The sequence below is a fragment of the Centropristis striata genome, chromosome 3, assembly GCF_030273125.1.
Source record: "Centropristis striata isolate RG_2023a ecotype Rhode Island chromosome 3, C.striata_1.0, whole genome shotgun sequence".
Lineage (NCBI taxonomy): Eukaryota > Metazoa > Chordata > Actinopteri > Perciformes > Serranidae > Centropristis > Centropristis striata.
In genome coordinates, this window is record NC_081519.1 from 9,557,369 (window position 1) to 9,575,994 (window position 18,626).

At 42.6% G+C, this 18,626-nt stretch overlaps 1 protein-coding gene across 2 annotated transcripts in view; it reads right to left on the reverse strand.

Moving 5' to 3' along the window:
• Window positions 1-18,188, reverse strand: part of LOC131968695 (zinc finger protein 385A-like) — a 33,179-nt gene extending 14,991 nt beyond the window's left edge. Inside the window, exons 1-2 of one of the 2 annotated variants that reach the window (XM_059329682.1) lie at window positions 18,162-18,188; window positions 1,138-1,283 (exon numbers count right to left, since the gene is read on the reverse strand). In XM_059329682.1, coding sequence (XP_059185665.1) covers window positions 1,138-1,283; window positions 18,162-18,174 — 159 coding nt within the window. In that variant the 5' untranslated portion in view covers window positions 18,175-18,188. Of the gene's footprint in view, window positions 1-1,137; window positions 1,284-12,133; window positions 12,576-18,161 lie in introns of those variants that run through there. The other variant, XM_059329683.1, reaches the window with a different exon arrangement.
• Window positions 18,189-18,626: the final 438 nt, after the last annotated feature.

Genomic DNA, 18,626 nt, shown 5'->3' on the forward strand with positions numbered 1-18,626 from the left:
ACCTCATTAACCTATTAGTCCACTTTCTGTCTCCGCTTTCACTCTCTTCTCCCCCAAACAGTGGAGCTCTTTGTTGCAGCAGTAAATTACACTGTGTCATATGGGTATGGAGCGTTTGAAATCAACAGAGTGACAGAGATTCACTCTCTCCCTCTGCCTCGCTGCGCCGCTTCGGTCTCAGTGTAAGAAGGCGAGACCTTCAGTATACTCCTGAGAATCTTAAGTGTCTGGAAATTACCTGTAACCCTGGTGAGTCAGACCTGATATAAGCTCTGCTACTATCTCGCAGAACTCCACACTCCACAAAAAGTTTCAACCCAAACTGGAGCATAACTGTTTGAAACAATAAATACAGTAATTGAGTATTTTTTGGCAGTGTGCCCTTCTCTCTGTCCTTACTGTCTCTAAAGACGAGCAGGCTGGTCGTTAGAGACTCTCACTGAGCCGCAGCTTTCTATCACTGGATGACAGCAGTGTTTTGGACTTGTTTAAATTTTACTGCATGGACAGAGAGTGATTTGGAGGTGCTCTGGCACTAGTGGCCACACACAATGTCCTCGCCGAAGCGGGATGAATCATTAACCTGAGGCAGGGTCATTTTGCCTGAGCGCATGAAGATAAGCCTGATGATTGTGTGTGTGTGTGTGTGTGTGTGTGTGTGTGTGTGTGTGTGTGCGTGCGTGCGTAGGGGGTTCACGTGCAGCCCTGTTTGTCGCCCCGCTGACCTTCACATGAAACCCAATCTAGAAATGAGATGGAGCCACAGAAAATGCTGACTGTGGAGAATCCAGCCCCGTGCCTCTTATACAATTGATTAGCTGTAACTCATTTTAGTGCAGTAAAACACTCGCCAGGGCATTTTCTCAATTATGCTGAAACTCACTCCGCTGAATAAAAAGTAAACAGCTGTCACCTTATCATTTTGGATTATACTGTATAAATCCTCAGCACTTTATCACTTGTCGTCACTCCGGAGGCTCCGCTCCAACTACACCACTGAATACCAACTCTGTCTCCTGCTAAGTGAAACAAGACGATAACAAATCCCAGACGCCATATGTGTGTGTGTGTGTGTGTGTGTGTGTGTGTGTGCACATGTGTGCACATGTGTGTTGAGGTATGCTTGTGTGCACTCACTGTGTTAAAGTTGTGGAAGAGGCCAATGCTGGCCGGGTGAGGCGACTCCAGCGGGAACTGGAGGAAGGGCTTCATGTCCAGCGGGGTTGGGATGACTGATGGGCTCCGGAGGAAGGCAGGGACCGGCCCTGGTCGGTTTACACTTCCTGTGGTAGATGCACAGACAGGGAAATTAGAGATTAAAAAATGACGGGGAAAGCACAAAACCACAACACACCAGTTGTTCCTCTTATAGAGGATAATTACAAACTGAAACCATTGCACAGTTTTGGTAATAACAAGAGAACAACAGCTTCCATTCATTTATTCATTATCCTTAACCACTTATCCAAACTTGCGAAGGGGCTGGAGCAGATCCCGGCTGACATTTGGTGAGAGGCGGGGTACACCCTGGACAGGTCGCCAGACTATCACAGGGCATACATAGAGACAGACGACCATTCACACTCTCATTCACTCCGACGGGCAATTAAGAGTCACCAATTAAACCTAAACTGCATGTCTTTGGACTGTGGGAGGAAGCTGGAGGACCCGGGGAGAACCCATGCTGACACGGGGAGAACATGCACTTTATACTCTTGCTGTGAGGCGAAGGTGCTAACGACTACACCACATTTAATTCAATATTTTCTAAAAGGAATAGGTCAAAATTTTCTGCCCACCAGCACCACTAAAGGTCACTAATTAACATGATAAAACTTGTTTGTTTATTCGGTAAAAAAACCACAGTGTAAAAACAATATTTTGTGGTTTTACAGGGTGTTTTGTGCCAGACTGTTTCATGGCCAGGAGCAGTAACTGTCTGCAGTATTTTCAGACAGACACACTTCACACTGCACTTCCTTGGGTCTCAAACTAAACACACAACAAGTTGATTGGATGAATGGCTGTGGCGAAAATTGATGGACAGGCAGACAATCTTGTTCCATTTTAGTTATGTACGCCCCTTTTTCTCAATCTGAAACCTCATCTTCTGCGTCATTTTCCCCTTTCGAGCCTCCTCTCTCTGCTCCCGCTGCTCACTTTTCTCTCAGTAGTAGCTGAGCAGCGGTGAATGCCTGCACTTGAGGAGTCTTCTGTGATGGGCAGGAGGGCTAAGCTCCCTAAGCCTCGCAGCTGGGGAGCTGCAGATATCCGCCTTTTCTCTATTTCTCCCTCTGTCTCTCTCTCACCAAGCAGTTTTCTATCCCTATTTCATGGTCCCTTATTCTGTCTGCCTGCCTCATCTGTACTTCTTCTCACTCCAGCACCAGTTCTCCTCACTGTTTTGTTCCCCCTTCTGCTCATCCTCTTTCTGTTTTAGCTCTCTCATCTCTGCTTCTGCTTCCTGTAGTTCTTCCATTTAGTGTAAGAAAACAGCAGGGTGCTTCAGGCCCAATCTGGATATGCAGAGAAAATTTGAATAATCTTTTCTCCTGAGATTATATGCAATAGTCGTCCTTTATTGCCACTACTTTGTGATGACGACTTAACAATTTGTTACATTTGAAAAGAAAAATTGGTCACTTGTCAATATGAAGTGAAAGAAAAGGCTATTTTGGGAACAGCAGAGGAGGCTCCTTTCACTGACAGCAGGGGAGACGTAAAGAATGTGCTGTCAGGATCAGAAATAGATGGAGGGGAAAGTCTCTACTTCTGGCATTCCTCTTAAGACCGCTCCAGTCCTCTTGCGGCTGTGGCAGCTGAAGCTCAGCTGTATCTATTGTCCTTTGTGTGTGGCGGCTTTTGCATATGCTGCATGAGAAGTGGAGAGTTCAGAAGGAAGGAAGGGAAATGAAATATAAAAGAGGAGGTCACGGTTTAAATGTCCTCCAGACATGCCATGGATCCTGCAGCTCACATGGCGGCCATTATCACCTCTGTAAACCAACCACAGCAAGGTTTGTGCTGAGCGGTAATAACACACCTTAGCTCACCAACGTACGAACATGAAGGAATGAGTGAACGCTCAACACCAGATATCACCAAGGAATGAGTGTCAGCAGTAACAAGATAAAAATAACTCCGGTAATGTTCTTAAATGTTCACAGAACGTTTGACGTCATTTTTATTCCCGTCTTCTAAAAAAATGTTTATAATAGAATTTAAGAATGGTGATATTCTGCATTTAAAGACAAAATATCCCAGGAAGGAGCCAAACTAACATGTTAGTCCATCTTTTATTGTAACCATTCATTCGTAGAGAAGATTACATTTTTAAAAACGGGTTTGAGATAAACACTTGCACACAACATGCAACATATATTGTCTGAAACGACTTAACCTATGTAATATTTCTTGTTGAGTTGTGAACTAAAATATGTTATTTCAATCAAGGACATACCCTGTGTCCAATGCCTGTCACTGTCATCGTATCTCCTTGGTACAAGCGCTTGTGATGCGTGTTATTATAATAGATTTTTGTCCAATTGTGAGCCACATTTTTTCAGTCATCGGACGTCTGGATCTTAAGTTGTCAGCGAAACAAGCTGAGCAAATATTTAACATGAAACTGCTATATTCGGTGCTTTATTTTATTTAAAACACCAGGTCCATTTGTTATGAAGAGTAGAAGACCTCTGTGGATAATTTGGCAATGGATATTGAAGGAATTCCAACCAGGGAAAAAATTGACTGGAATGATGCAATTGCTTCTTCTTTTGTTATTGTATATTATTTTTATGATATATATACATATTGCACATTTAAACAGCTGGGGACTCCGTGTATTTGTTGGGGACTATATTCAGTTGCAGAATAATACACATTTGTTAAGCTAGTGAGTATTTACAGGACAGTATATTGTATTGGATCAAAATATACAATACAGTGCCCACGCTCATGGTATTAAAGGAACAAGACAACAGGAGAGCTGTTAAGCACTGAGAAATAAGATGTATCAGGTTTAAGCTACACACATATTAATTAATTGAAGGTTTTGGTCCCTAACAAATTTAAAATTCAAGGCTGCCTATGACTTTCTCTTTTGCTTCTAGTTGTTGTTCAAAAGCTATAAAGAAAGCCGGGTGGAAAACGTCTTGGAGACAATTAAACACGTGGTTAACAAAGCATATAGTTGGACAATAATGTCTCAGCTTTATGGATTGGCTCTGAGGTATCATCATTGTGCTTCCTCTGGTTAGTGAAGCGTATTCCTGACACGCTTCTGGTAAATCCGCAGCTCATTTTACGCCACATTACAATTTAAAGGTCAAAGCATGTCTGCTGTTACTTACAAATCTGCATGTGCTGTGCAGACGCTCACAATGGAGCGATGTATTTAACGTTGGCACACAGTGTTTTCAGGGTCATATTCTGCACAATCCACGGCAGCTCGATGCAGTGTGAGTGTAGCACCCCCATCCCCTGACCTACCCTCCTCCTGAGTGATTTACAATGACATCAGATAAGCGAACGCCACGACTCTTCAACAGCGACCATGCAGGGAGGGTGTGCATTGATTGGACACATTCTGAGGAGCGTTAAAGTGTTAAAGTGCTGCCAAACTCTATAAATCCAGGCCTTAGCGTCTATTGCGCCTTCTCTCCACTAAAATGAACAGACAGCGCTGTCTCACCCGGCCCCTCATCTTACTGATTTTTTTTTTCTAATGCAAATGTTTGTGCGAGAAAAAGATCAATGTCTGTGTAATAGCTTATTGGATTTTTGTGTAGATTGTGAGAGAGAGGTAGTTGGACAGAAATGAAGAGACGCAGAGAGGGGGGATAAAAAAAAAAAAAGACAACCAGAGACAGAATCTTATCGTCACAGTAGATTTCACAAACCCGGGCGTGTGTGCACACAGGCATGCACACACCAATGTGCTGTGACTAAGGCCTCTCAAATTGGCAATTCATTTAGCCAATTTAGGTTTAATGATCACAGAGGTAATGTCAATGTCAGTGACGTCGCTGGAGCCTCTCTGTATTCCCTGCCTGCCTCCATCTTTGTGCTCCATGATGGGACAGGAGACTGGGTGACATGTTGTCTAACAGAATGAAGTCTGACGAGAGGCAGAAGCACTGCAGGGTCCCACTGAGGAAGAGAGAAATAAAAAAGAAAAAGAAGAAGAAGGAAATGCAGCCACCTTTAGTTCCAGCTCCACACTCAGGAGGACTGGCTTAGCACATGATGCCAGCCGCCTCACATCTGCATCTAAATGGGCTGCTGTGCACAGAGGACTCTGAAATGAGCTTCTGTGGCAGATTAGCCAGCCTCCCCCTGACAAAAGCCCGTCGCTGTCACTGCAGCGGGGACAACTCAGTGGTGTCAGCGGATCCGTTAACCCAAAAACCACCTGGTCCACTGTGTTCTTGTTTGTCTTTGCTCAGGAGTCGATCCAACATTCGTTGGCAGAGGCCTCCATGAGTCTGTTGACGATCGTCATCTTTTCAAATGATTTATGACTCGTTTGCTTGTTTGTTGAAGGAATGCTGCGTTGCCACATTTTGGCATCAGGTGACATTACAACCAGCTCTCTGCAAAATATATTTGAAATTATTTGTTATGTCAGCTCCCTCCCATGTGGTGTAGATGTAATGGAACTGTGTTAGAGGCTCTAACCTTTAAAGAAACACAGTGCTAACTTTGTCGTGATTGCAGAGGGAAGATGGCTCTGTCTTAGTGTCGCATACTGCTGCTGTGAAGGACTGAGCATGAAATCCAATTTACTGCAGCTCAGCTTACCCGCGAGTCAAAGGCAGCTATTTCAACCTAAGCTAGGGACAGGCGACACACACACACACACACACACACACACACACACACACAGACACACACACACACACACACAAACCTTTGTAGTGTGAATGAATGATGCTGTAAAAGGAATAACTTATAGGCTCAACACTGATTAATGTTGTGTTTGTCTGTGTGAGATCTGGACAGTGAGGAGGGGACACAGTGAAGAGGAGAGCGGAGTGCTTGTGGAGGAGAACACAGTTGATTTCAGTGTGCACTTTGTTTTAATGATAGATGCTCTGCGCCCCAGTGGCCAGGCTTAAATGCCACCTCCCCGAGAACTCTCAGAAGTCCTCTTTCACTGGAAATGTGTGTGTGTTTGTGTGTGTGTCTGTTTTTATGCAGTGCTCTTGAGATCAGCCAGTCCTTCTGCAGCTCCACTCTCTGATTTCATGCAGTATTTGCAATTAATGAAGACTTTTGTTTTCCCCTACAGATTTCGCTCTGCTCTCATTAAAATTAAAATCATTATGTAATGATGGTAGCACACTGCTGTGTTTGGACTTTTCCCTGCTAACAATTTTCTCATGAAAAATTCTGTCTGTCTTTCCGCAGCGCCGGATTACGAAACATCGCAGCGAGGTAGAAACTACCCTGATTGGCAAGGGAAGTGGAGATGACGAGCTTGACGAGGAGCATGGAAAGAAATGATGGCAGAGGGGCTGAGTGGATCGAGTCGATTGAGCGAGGAAAAGAGGTCTGGATGTGGAGTGGGGGGGGGGGGGGGGGGGGGGTGAGGCAAGGAGGAGGGGGGAGGGAGCCGCATGTTTTGAGGTGAGTCCAAGGTGACCAGAGGAGGTAAAGAGCCATGTTAACCTGCAGGTTAATGTACAGAAAAAATGCCATCTGTTAACTGAAGGAAGTGGTTATACTCCACACAGCCAAACTAACTGCACTGTCCATGTGTTAAAAAGCTCATGGTAACATTGTCAAAGTGGAAAAAGCTGACCAAATGGCACAGCTGCTTGTAAGGGTTAACCTTTGTCTGTCACATGTAAAATGTCATACGCGCATGAACAATCTCGGGTTATTTTGTTGCCCTCGCCGTAGGTTGTCTACATGTCATGTCTTGTTTGAAGTTCATACAAAGATTCTGAGACATGCAGTCGGGAAGACAGGTCATGTATGGTTCAGTTTATTTTCCCCCCAAATACAATTTTGTTTAATAATTACATTAACAGTAGATTTCTATTTTCCTCTCACTCGACACCCTTCACCAACTCCAAACAATCCTTGGGTCTATATTGAAAATAATATTGTAAAAATAAAATGGACTAACGCATATAAAATGATGAACAACATATGTGATTTTTTTTTTTTAATAAATCAAAGACTCCTTGTTAACTAGCACACATGTATGACACATCAACATTCGGCACACATAAATACACAGTTGTTTTTTTATGACTTAATAAATGTGCAAAAAAGCCATTAATTTTTTATGTGCATTTGCAGGATTCTTTGTTTGGTTGTCAGAGTGCTGCATGTTTGTCTCATATGAGACAAGCTGACTTTTTGCCATGGGGTCGAAAGGAAAAAAAGAAGTGATATTTCTGAGAATATCGGATTACCAGCAGCTTTCTGTGTTCACTTCTGGTTGGAGTCGAGGTGTGTCCAGACAGGAGTTATGGGATTATTTCGCTTGCGTTACTCACTTGAATTTGACTTCCAGGGATATAAGTATTTCTTCTGTTTCCTTTCATCTCTGTACATTTATGAAGTTCATAAAGACTCAGGATCAGTGCAATGTTTTCTGGAAGTTGAAAACATTTTGAGAATGTTCTCCCAATAGGAACGACAGAATCAGATGTTACAGCAAGTGTTGACTATATAAAAGAAGTGGACATCGACATCGAGCATTGTTTTGTTGCCTTTTTTGAAGCTTTGACTGAATTTTGGCCGTCGCCATCGTGGTTTTCTGGAACCTGAAGTGACCATATTTGTATGAGAGGGTGAAGTTGAGGAGGAGGGTGCTACGTTATCAGCTAACACTAGCTAGCTTAGTTAGCAAGGTACAGCTATAATGCTAAATGAACAGCCTATTCCTCAGAGCGTCTTTTACAAAACTCTGTAGACTTTTCTAGGCGGCCAAAATGTACAGCAACCTAAACACCACTGTTCATTTTCCAAACATCAGATATTGTTGGTTAACCTGCACAAAGTAAGTATGAAGGGGCATCAGATCAGAACGTAGTACGTCTTTTAATATGGTGGACCATTTTTAACTCATGCAAATGTTTATTTGCCTCAGTTTGTGCCTCAAAGATAGACGTTGCCTTTATTCAAGACCACTAGCTTCTTTCTATCAGCTTTGTATGGAATAATGCCACATCTGAATTTATCCTTTGTTCTCTCTAAACACATCCTCAACGACAAATGTTTCTGCTAGGGTAGTTTTTGTTGCAAAGCTATGGGAGACTAGCTCCCCTCACCCCATTGGACTTCGCTCTCCTAATATCTGGAGCAAATATGTGAGTAAAATGTATCATAACCACTAGTTTCAATAGACAAAATATGAAGGTCAACCACCTGCATAGTTTCTGTCCAAGCCTGACCCAAGCCTGAACAACAACGAGAAACCTTTCAAAAGTTGAGCTGCTGTCACACACAGACGTGACATTACACAGACTATAAGGTCTGCATTTAAATAGAAACAAACCATGAACACAACCCATTTCAAGCCTGGAGGAATTCTTGGAATTTACAGTCTGGCCCAGCCTGAACCCAGCAGGTCATGTCAGGCCCAATACCAGATTTCCACTTTAAGCTACAGAAAGGATGGTAAACAGTAAAGATTTTATTTCAACAGAATATTTAAGAACCACAGTTATATTGATTTAATCCATATGTACCTTTGAGTTCTGGGCAGTTGTGTAAATGTGAACATGCTGGATCCTGGAGAGCTTAGTTTTAATAAAACGGCTTGTGAACATCTATCTGTAGCTCCTCTTAGGCTTGAGCTCTTTAGGGAGGCGTCAGAACAACCTGAACGTGGCTGCCAACTCTCTCTTTCATTACACTGCGGTCCTGATGTAGCACAGTTTGAGGCAAACAGAGAGCGCTGCCGCATGAAACCATGCAGAGCAAAGTAAGGACCATTAAGAGATCCACCATGTCAACATGACCCGCAGCCCTGCCCCACATCATTATTCTGTGTGTCAAACCATTTACACACCTGCTGGGAGCTGGCAGAACACAGCGCTGCAGATACAGGCCTACAGAAACCTGAGCAAGTAAAGTACACAAGCAAACACACAAAGGCACATGTTCAAAGGGCGAACACACACACACAACAATAGCATCAGACGTGCAGAAGCCAGGTGCACGTCCTTATGATTTTAAACAATAGAGAGCACACAAAGCCAACGAATACTTGATCTTCAATAGACAGAAAAATCCAAATGGAATAAAAAGAGAATGTATGCAGCTGATCTGCATATAGCATATTGTTTTTATCCACAGAAACAGAAAATTACAGGCTATATTTTGGGAGCAGATTGGAGTCTGAGGGCCAGAGTGTGGTTTTATGCTATAGCTTGGTCTTGGGTTATGCAGGATAAGAGTCACGCTCCGCTGTGGTCTGCATACCTTCAGGACAATAAACAACAAAGAGACTCTATGCTCAGCCTATTTGCCCTCTTGCCATTTTTGGCAACCTTGAAACCAGTAAATTACAGACGTTAAGTGATTTGTGCAGCAGGTTCCAAGGCCTTCTACTTTTATAATTATAAGCCCAAATCCTTCAATCTAAATGACAAATATGTTTTTCATTGCCTTCCAAAACAACATATACTCCCATATTAGCAGGAGAAAAAAAATCCCTTTCACAACCAGTCCATACAGTGCTGTAGGACTGTTTGATTAGGTTCAGGCACAGAAACCCAGTTAGTTGATGTCAGGACCAGAATACACAATATGTGGTCATGTTAATGACATGACTCTGGTCCACTGCTTTGAATCAGACTGAAACATATTAGCATGTTACAAGTTATTGCCCTCTGAGCTAACACAATTGTAATTGAGTCACAACTTGCATGATTGCATACTGTAGGTCATTGAAAATAAGTGGGCATAGTTTTCCAACATCCATCTGATATCATCCATTCACATGTTCACTTCAAGATGTTTACGGTTGTGGAAAGAGGAGTGCTTTGTGCAAGAAATTGCCAAACTAAGTAAGAGAAGCTATATAGAAAATATTTGGCACTAGTTATTTTGTTGTGACATCACGAGGTGCCACAGTGATCCAATGGTTGACTTCCAATAAAGGAGCCCCCCCCCCCCCCCCCCCCCCCCCCCCCCCCCCCCCCCACCAAGCTCCTCCATAAGAGGTTTTGGGTTGCTAATAAAATGTGCCTTTGCTTGAGGTCGTTGTCAGATAAGTTAAACAGTCTGTTTCAGGCACTTGAATAGACGACAAATGCTTCATCTTGTGCAGACAGACTGTATAAATTTGTGTGACTGTATACAGTGCATATACTGTAACTATAGACCTTCACAGTTACTTGACCTTCCCTGCTGCTTTCGTTCTGTTCATTGTTTTTCGGGCACAGACATATGAAATATGTCAAACATACAGAGTGAAAGTCACATTTCTCTGTTTTAAATGTCGATACTTTTCATCCCTCGCTGCATTGCCTCGATTCAAAGGTCATCAGTGACAGCATGCACCTGTGATTCTTTTTGAGGACATTGATGAGTAGGGAGATTTTTTTATGTATGGATTACTTCATACTGGTTGAGTGAACAGTGACGCAAGCCACAGGGGCTTTTTTTATAGTGCTGTGTGAGGTCTTTGCGTCAGACAAGAAGAAGCCTTGGCCCATTTTTTTTAAATAAATAAAGACCTCAAACCTCTGGATCTGAAATATTCATCATAAAAATCACTAAGTTACTAAACTGCACTGCACAGTGCTCTGCACCGAGGGAGATGAGCCTGCTTTCACATTTCTTTCATACTCCATTGCTGATTGTGTCGACATGTTTGAATTTGGCTTTAATTAAAGAAATACACTATTTAGATGGCAGTGGCAGATGGAGAGATTTTTTCAGGGATGGACTAACGGAGAGGAGACTTTTTCTCCATGTCTGTCCCTCCATCTTTTTCCATCAACACTGTCGCTGTCATCGCCTTTCATGGACACTATTTTGGTCTTGGGACTTAGATCTCTATCTCAGTAAAAGGAACCTAATACAGTATATAAAACCCTGTGTTGTTGTGATCTTGTGTCAGTGTGTTTAGTGTGCGTATGCATACACAGTTAAAGCTTCAGCTCCGGGGAGGGATTACCACAAGCTCAAACTCACACTCAGATCACAGGAAGACTCAAGCAGGCGTAAGAGCAAGCAAACAAAAATAAAGTAGTCAAATATTTAGTTAACACACAAAGGCATGGAACAAGGTCATTGCAGTTAATCAAATTTAAGACTAAAAGCAAGCATTAATATTGATAAACTGACATGATGGAACTGAAAGTCTACTGTTTATGACTGCGTCACATTCATTCAAAAGGAAAATTAATTTAAAGAATCTGTATTTTCTGCTTTTAATAAAATCCAGCTCAGATGTGAATGTTTTAAAGGCTAATTCCCATTCCAAAATCCCCTTGTGTATTTCATTTAATAAAGCTTAGTATTGCTAAGATTCTGCATTGAAAAACATCAACATAATCACACTAAATACACTAAAAGCTTTCAAGAAAACATAAATAAAACCCAATTTGTATATAACACATACACTTTTTTACACTTTTATAAAATTAAGTGAAAGGTATATTGTTGCATCATTTATTTTATTATATTTCAACTAACCGGTTTGTTTCAGTGCTTTTGAACACATAGCTATTTTAGAGAAGGTCCACCGTACATTTGCAGTATTCACAGTATGGCCTTTTGACCTTTTCTGTCTTTTTGTGTATGTGCATATAGGACACAAAATCTAGAGCCTCTCATGTGCATATATGAATAATTGTGATGGCTGCAGGATTCATGAACACACAAATGAATGAGGATGAAGTTCTATTAGGAACGTCACAAGAACAGGAATAGCAAGCAGCCGTGCTCACGCTGACTTTCCAAAGAGAGCAACGCTTCCATCAAGCAGTTTAAATTACACAGTAAACGCATCATCTAATACACATCTAAGTTGGCAACAGGAGCACACGCAGACAAAAAGTTTGTGCCAGAGATGACAGATCACCTTGGCAGGAGAGGAATGTGACTGTAAAAAAAAAATCAATAGGAGCAAAGAGCGAAAAGCTTTCTGATATCGTCTTACCTAAGATCATCCTGTACACGTCCACTGTCAACTTCTGTTTCCCGCGTTATCCTCTCGCTTCTCTCTCCCCCTCTCGATCAGCTACTGGCTCAAAACCTTAAGCGTCCTCCTCTCTGCCTCTCAAAACTCAATGTGAGACAGAAAAAGACATCCCAACATCACAACCTTCACTTTGCATCCCTACGCCGTGTCTCTTCCGTTCTCCCTCGTCCACATGAGATGCTTCTCCTTCAGATCTCTACACGCGTCTCCTGCTCAGCCAGCTGTTGCCAGAGGAGGAGCACAGCAGCAGCAGACCCGACTGCAACACAACACGCACTCAGTCTACTGCAAGGAAGCCTGTAATTTATTCACTGTTATATATTCACTCCAGCAGGAGGAACACCAGAGAATACAGCTGAGATGGAGCCCTGCCTCACTGGAGGAACCTCTGCACCACAGCGTGCCTCTCTCTCTCGCTCTCTATCTCATATTTTGGGGTTGGGTATAACCTAAAGGCACCTTGCATTCCTGAGCTGTGATTGGCTGGAGGCTCGGCCAATGAGAGCAGCCAGTGTTGTGCATTTTCTTGGGGTGTTTGATGGAGTGATAATGCTGCTGTCTATTCTGCTTTCCCTCTCTCTCTGTCACCCCTTTTCTGCTGTTTACTATTGACGTTTTTTTTTCTCTCCCTTCTCCCTCGTCTCTCCGCCTTGTGCTCCAGCATCTCAAATACGTCTGCCCTCAATATACCCCCCCCCCCCCCCCCCCCCCTCTAAATCAGGCTATGCCTGCTCTGGTCTCCCTTTCTACCTGAGTGTTGGGTGTTAAAATTTGAAAATGCTGACCGAGTTCACACTGTAGTTGCCTTTCCAGATAACTGTTTGAACAGAGCGAAGCGAAAAAGCAGACCCAGAGGTGCGACTGAGACTGACAGCTCGAGAGACTCGATGAAGCATTGGAGGGAGGGGAGGAGAGATTGAGGTTAACACAGACTGACTGAGGATGAAAGTGTATAAGGTGAGGAAATGTGGAAGATGTGATGGAGCGGGAGGATGAAGGAGCGTGCAGACAGCTGTTTGACAGGCAGAGAGTGCTGAATGAGCTCAAGAACTAAGCTTAGTACTTAGCTCAGTGTATTCAAAGCTGATGTATATTCAAGATTTCATCAAACTATTTTCCCACCAGATCAGGCAGCATGACCTCCAGCTTTAGGCAACATGAAGTGATCCATTTATACATAATTTATAACAAATAAATACACAGTGAAGCAGATAATGCTCTGTGCCAGCCTGTGTGTGTGTGTTTAAGCTTTTGGGAACCCAAGATAGGGTTTGTGTGTGTGCGTGTGTGTGAGAGAGAGATAAGGTTTCCTCATTAGTTGAGTCGGGCTGAATAATGCAGGTAAGTGTATTGTTGTGGCCAATGGGCCAGGTGCTAATGTGGCTGTGTGAGGGTGAAGGGGCAGACACAGCATGACTTTAATGGATGTCACCATGGGAAACTGAAACCGGACCACTGGACTCAGGTGACACACCATCCTGCATGTGTGTGGGAGATGTACAGTGCAGTACGGCTTTAAGATGTTCACTTATTAAAACACTTAGCTGGTTCTCAGAGAAAAAAAAAAGCTTGTTAGGGTTGAAAGATGTTATACCAGGTTAATAGAAGACCGTACACTTAATTGAAGAATGAGCTGAAGTAAGCTTTTACTATTCAAATATATGCAAAACTTTATGCATGTAGCAGCAGAAGCGCTGTCCAAGTTCTCATATTAACCTTTTATTGCAGGAGAGTTGCAATAAGAGTTCAACCGTGTCAAGCCAACATGCAGTAATTTACACAAAAAAAACAAGTAATCTAATTTACAGGTGCAGTCAAGACGCCAGCTTTTAAATATCTTTGTCCATCCATCCATCCACTGGAGGACCTTTGTCTGCAAAAACAGCTGCATACGTAAACAGGATGCAGCACCATGTAGGCTGCCCTACATGCTAGATGCCAGAGGTCGTGAGGGCAGCAAGCTGGGCAAAGTTTTCCACTTCCATCTCTCAGCAATGCTTTCGAGCTGTTCCTGGGGAACCCTGAGGCGTCCCCCAGACCAGACCAGACATATAATCCCTCTAGAGTATTCTGGGCCAACCTGGGGCCTCAGTAGTTAAACGTGTCTGAAACACCTCTAACGGGAAGAAGAGCCCAGAAAACATCCTGATCAGATGCCTGAACCACCTCAATTGGTCCCTTTTCACGCGAAGGAGAAACGGCTCTACTTCGAGCTCCCTCTGAATGTCTGAGCTCCTCACTCTATCTCTAAACCCTGTTACTCTTTATTAACCACTTGAATCCACAATATAATTATTATAGTCACTGCCCAAAGCTCATGACCATAAGTGAGGGTGGGAGCATGGACTGGTAAATCGAGATGTTTACCTTCAACAGCTGGTCCATCTTACACTCCATTCCTCCTCATGAACAACAACCTGAGATACTTGAACGTCTTTGCTTGAAGTAGTATCAGAGAACCATGACCTCAGACTGAGAGGTGCTGACTCTCATCTGGCTTGCCTCACATTCAGCTACCTTTGCCAACAGAACAACCCCATCTGCGAAGAGCAGAGGATGCCCTCCTCCCTAATCTTCAGGATAAGCTTTACTGTACTTTAGTGATCTCTTCTTCTCGCACCATCATCAAGTCAAAGTCTGAATATGTCCAATACTTTGACTCATGGCAAAATAAATCCTGGAACCTGATGACATTTTCATTTTGTGCTCCTGTTGCTGCTGAGAGGTTATCAACCCACAATACACAATGTGTCGTTCATATTATGAATTAAATAAGATGGAGCAGAATGAGGCTCAGTAACGTTGCTTTGCATGCCTTTAAGTGTTTGGGTTTTTTTGCATGGATTTACATGAGTCATTTATTTATACTAGCATGTACATTAGATGAATAGAAAACCCATGTAAAAGTATTGTAGTAGCAGTAGTTTATTAAACAAAAAAACTCACTTTAGATTCTCTTGCTTGCCTTTTCAACCACAACCCTTTTCATCTTTTATGTCAGACTATAAAAAAGTCAACTTTGGCTTTTGTTGGGGTCCAGATCTTTTTTGTTAGAGTGTTTGCTGATTTGTTGCAGTGCTTGGCTGCTATTTGACAGTTCATTGCCTACATCATGGCCCGTTCATTAGACAGAAAACAAGCAAACAAACGAATATTTCAGTGTATGGTTTGAATCAGGGTTTAGACTGATCTCATATTGCTCCATCACACATTGACATTTTAAAGCAAAGCATAATCTGGTTTAATAATAAACCATTGATTAATTTTAAAATGTCTTAACTTTAAATCTGTGATTTTTAAATAAGTACTTGTTGGAGGACTGGCGAACAGTGTAGCAGAGTACAGAGCACAATAAAAACTTTTCTTGCATATAAAGTATAGATGTAATGCTTAAAGTTGGTAGAGTACAGTACAGTCAGTAGGCAGGTGTGTGTGTGTGTGTGTGTGTGTGTGTGTGATTGTGTGCATGTGACCTCAACCATCCTATCATTCTCTCATTTTGCTCAAGGGGGCCATAAATGTGTCGACAGGCTTGTTGAACTCTAATTTTAGCCGTGATCGTTAGCAGTGAGTCCTGAGGAGGCCTGCCAACAATTAATGAAGTCTTCACTTCATGTGTAACACGGATGAAACGGCCCAAAGCATAGTGTTGAATCAGCCACTTACAGGTTAAAGTGGCCAAACAGACATAGATGAAGAGATGAAAGCAACTTATGAAACATATTCTCACTTAATTAACTGCCAGTTTATGTTCTGCATGCATAAGTATAATTTAGTAATGCACGACACATTCAAACTGTTTGAAGCACTTCTTGACAAACCCTGGTGACTGATCCCAATATGATTATTCAATATTGTGTCTTTTTGCGGGGTTTTACTGGTTCTTCTGTTTGTGCCAGCTGAGTTTGGTTGTAAATCTATTTGACGTAAAGCAACAAACGGAGTGTGTTTCTCTCCTCCTGGCAGAGTGAGGCAGCGGAGTCACAGAGTACAGCGGCTGTTTACTGCACCTCAGAGGTTAAAATAGGTGTTGCTATAATGGAGACTGGGAATGACCTGCTCACATTGTACATAAATAAACACAAACAGGACTAGACAGCGTCTTGCACACTAATAGTAAGAGGTAGAAAGTACTTCACAGCACATGTACAAGAACATAAAAACATGCTTTGCTGAGGAGTTGGCTGGTAAATGGTTTAGTATATAGACAACAAAGAATTATTACTGAAAGAATTTTTATGATTCCAAACATTTGAAAATAATGTCAATCAGTCTTGACAAAATACACTTTGACTGAATAAAAACTGTATCAGCTAACAACCCCAGTATATATATATAATACACATATTTTGATAAATACACACAGCAGAAAAAAATCCTCAATAGACACACACTCAGCAGTGGTTGGTCTACCAGAGAGGAGCTAATGCAACAGACTCACTCTTTAACTCACTGGTGTGTGAAGCTATGTTCTGTTTTTCCTAGTCTTTGTTTGTGCTGCAAGCAAACTGTTATTATATCCAACCATCAAAGAAAAGGGAGATGACCTGAGGCATTTAAACTTTAAAATCAAGTGAAAATGAGATCCAAAAACACACCTGCAATTACCGGTTATGACCATAGTTTCTGCCAAAGAACCGGAGATCTACGACATTGTAACTTAAAGTGTGAAATTTCATTCTTGACCTTGAAAAATGTTTTTAATTTAAGTTCCTCTGGCCAGCTGTCTGTTCATTGGTTCACAATTCACAGTTTCATATCGTCTAGCTTGTTGACTGGACAGCAGGTGTTGGCGAGAAAGACACTTTACAGGAGTTTTTGCAGGGCTGCTCTTAGCTGAGTCTGCCTCACTTCTGCTCCGTCTCGCATGGCCGCCTGTGACTCCTCTCTGCTGTCTGTTGTTCACTGAGGGAGTGATCTTTGCTGGGAGGGACCTAGACACTCTTGGGAGCAAACCATTGCAACAGTCTCTTAAACGCAAAATCTCAGTGCATGTGTGGGTCCTAATTCAGGTTTTTAGTTCTGAACTAAACTTCTGTACTGCAGTGACTCATCGCCAGTCCAGTCACGAAAGATATTAAAACACAGGACAGGCCAGGGTTGTCTTGTTAGCATGCTAATTTCAATAGATATCTCTGCAACACAACACATCGACATCTTTGACATTGTGTAACTACTTTGTCCCGCTCCATTGATATCAGTTGATACACTCCATTGATGTTGGTTCATTTAAAGAATGTTTTAAACCAAAGAGCTGGCCAAATCTTACACATTGCACCTTTAAACTAACTAAGTTGTGACATTTGTCTGTTATGATAGTTTAAAAGCTGACACTGGACTGAATTGTTTGAATCATGTAATCAGAATACCTGCAATCACAACTTCCCTTTTATGTTTCAGTGTTTCTTGCATTCATTTTTGTTCCCAGCACCTATCCAAGTGAGGTTTGTGCACGCGACTTCTTTGCAGATCACTTGTATCCTGAGCTCATAAAACCCAAAACTTCTTTCACTTTTTCCCCACATTGCTCATTATTCTCCTGCATCTGCCAAACTTCTTCATCCTGCTAAGGTGCTGATGAAGAGACAGTTTGATCAGGAATCATAACATGCACAGCCTGCCCTAAACTCACTCTCTTTCTTTCTTTTCCCTCTATCCCCTCTCCTTTTTCCATCATTCCTTCCCTGCATCATGCCGGTGATGTATGTGAAAGGTCGGCGGGTCAGACCAGGTCGAAGTGCTAAATGAACTCTTGTCTGACAGCGAGTGCTGACGTTTGTTAGAGACTGCCCTAACTTTCATCAAAGAGAGAAAGCTTCAAAGCCTCTTGGAAGACTGTCACTCGCTCTTTATTTCTGCTCGGAATATTGCAATAATGAGGGGATCTTGGCTTATCCACCTCTCGGTTCATTTTAAGGTGATCAAAGGCGGAATGCTCAGAGTTGTGGGTGGCTTTGCATCGCTCAGGAGAGGGTGATGATCTTACCTGAGCCCCACATTGGTTCGAAGTGATCCTGATCCTGATCCTGATCCTTCGTCCGGAAGAGAGTCGAAAAGGTCAGTGTGTCAGCCAGCATAGAGTAATACAGAGCTCCTCTTTGAGTGGAATAAATAAAAGCACGCTCACGTTACTGTTACGACATAAATAAAGTAGCACCGATCGACATCACTGCAGACCTCGCAGCAGTCGGCTGCAGAGTAGAGAGGGAAATACTCGGCACAGGCAGCCGCATGCCCACAGTGTAGCTGCATCAAACAGCAGACAGCTTGATGTTCAGCTTCTTCATCTTCCTCACAGTCTCTTTTTTAAGATTCCTTTTAATCCCTCTCTGTGTTTTTCTGTTTTGCTGTGTGTGTTTTCCCCCCTTCCTGCTGTCACCTCTATCCTCGGAGCGAAGGGAAACAAGTGCACAAGATTCCAGAGGCTAATTCTGCCTCTTAGGACTGGGGA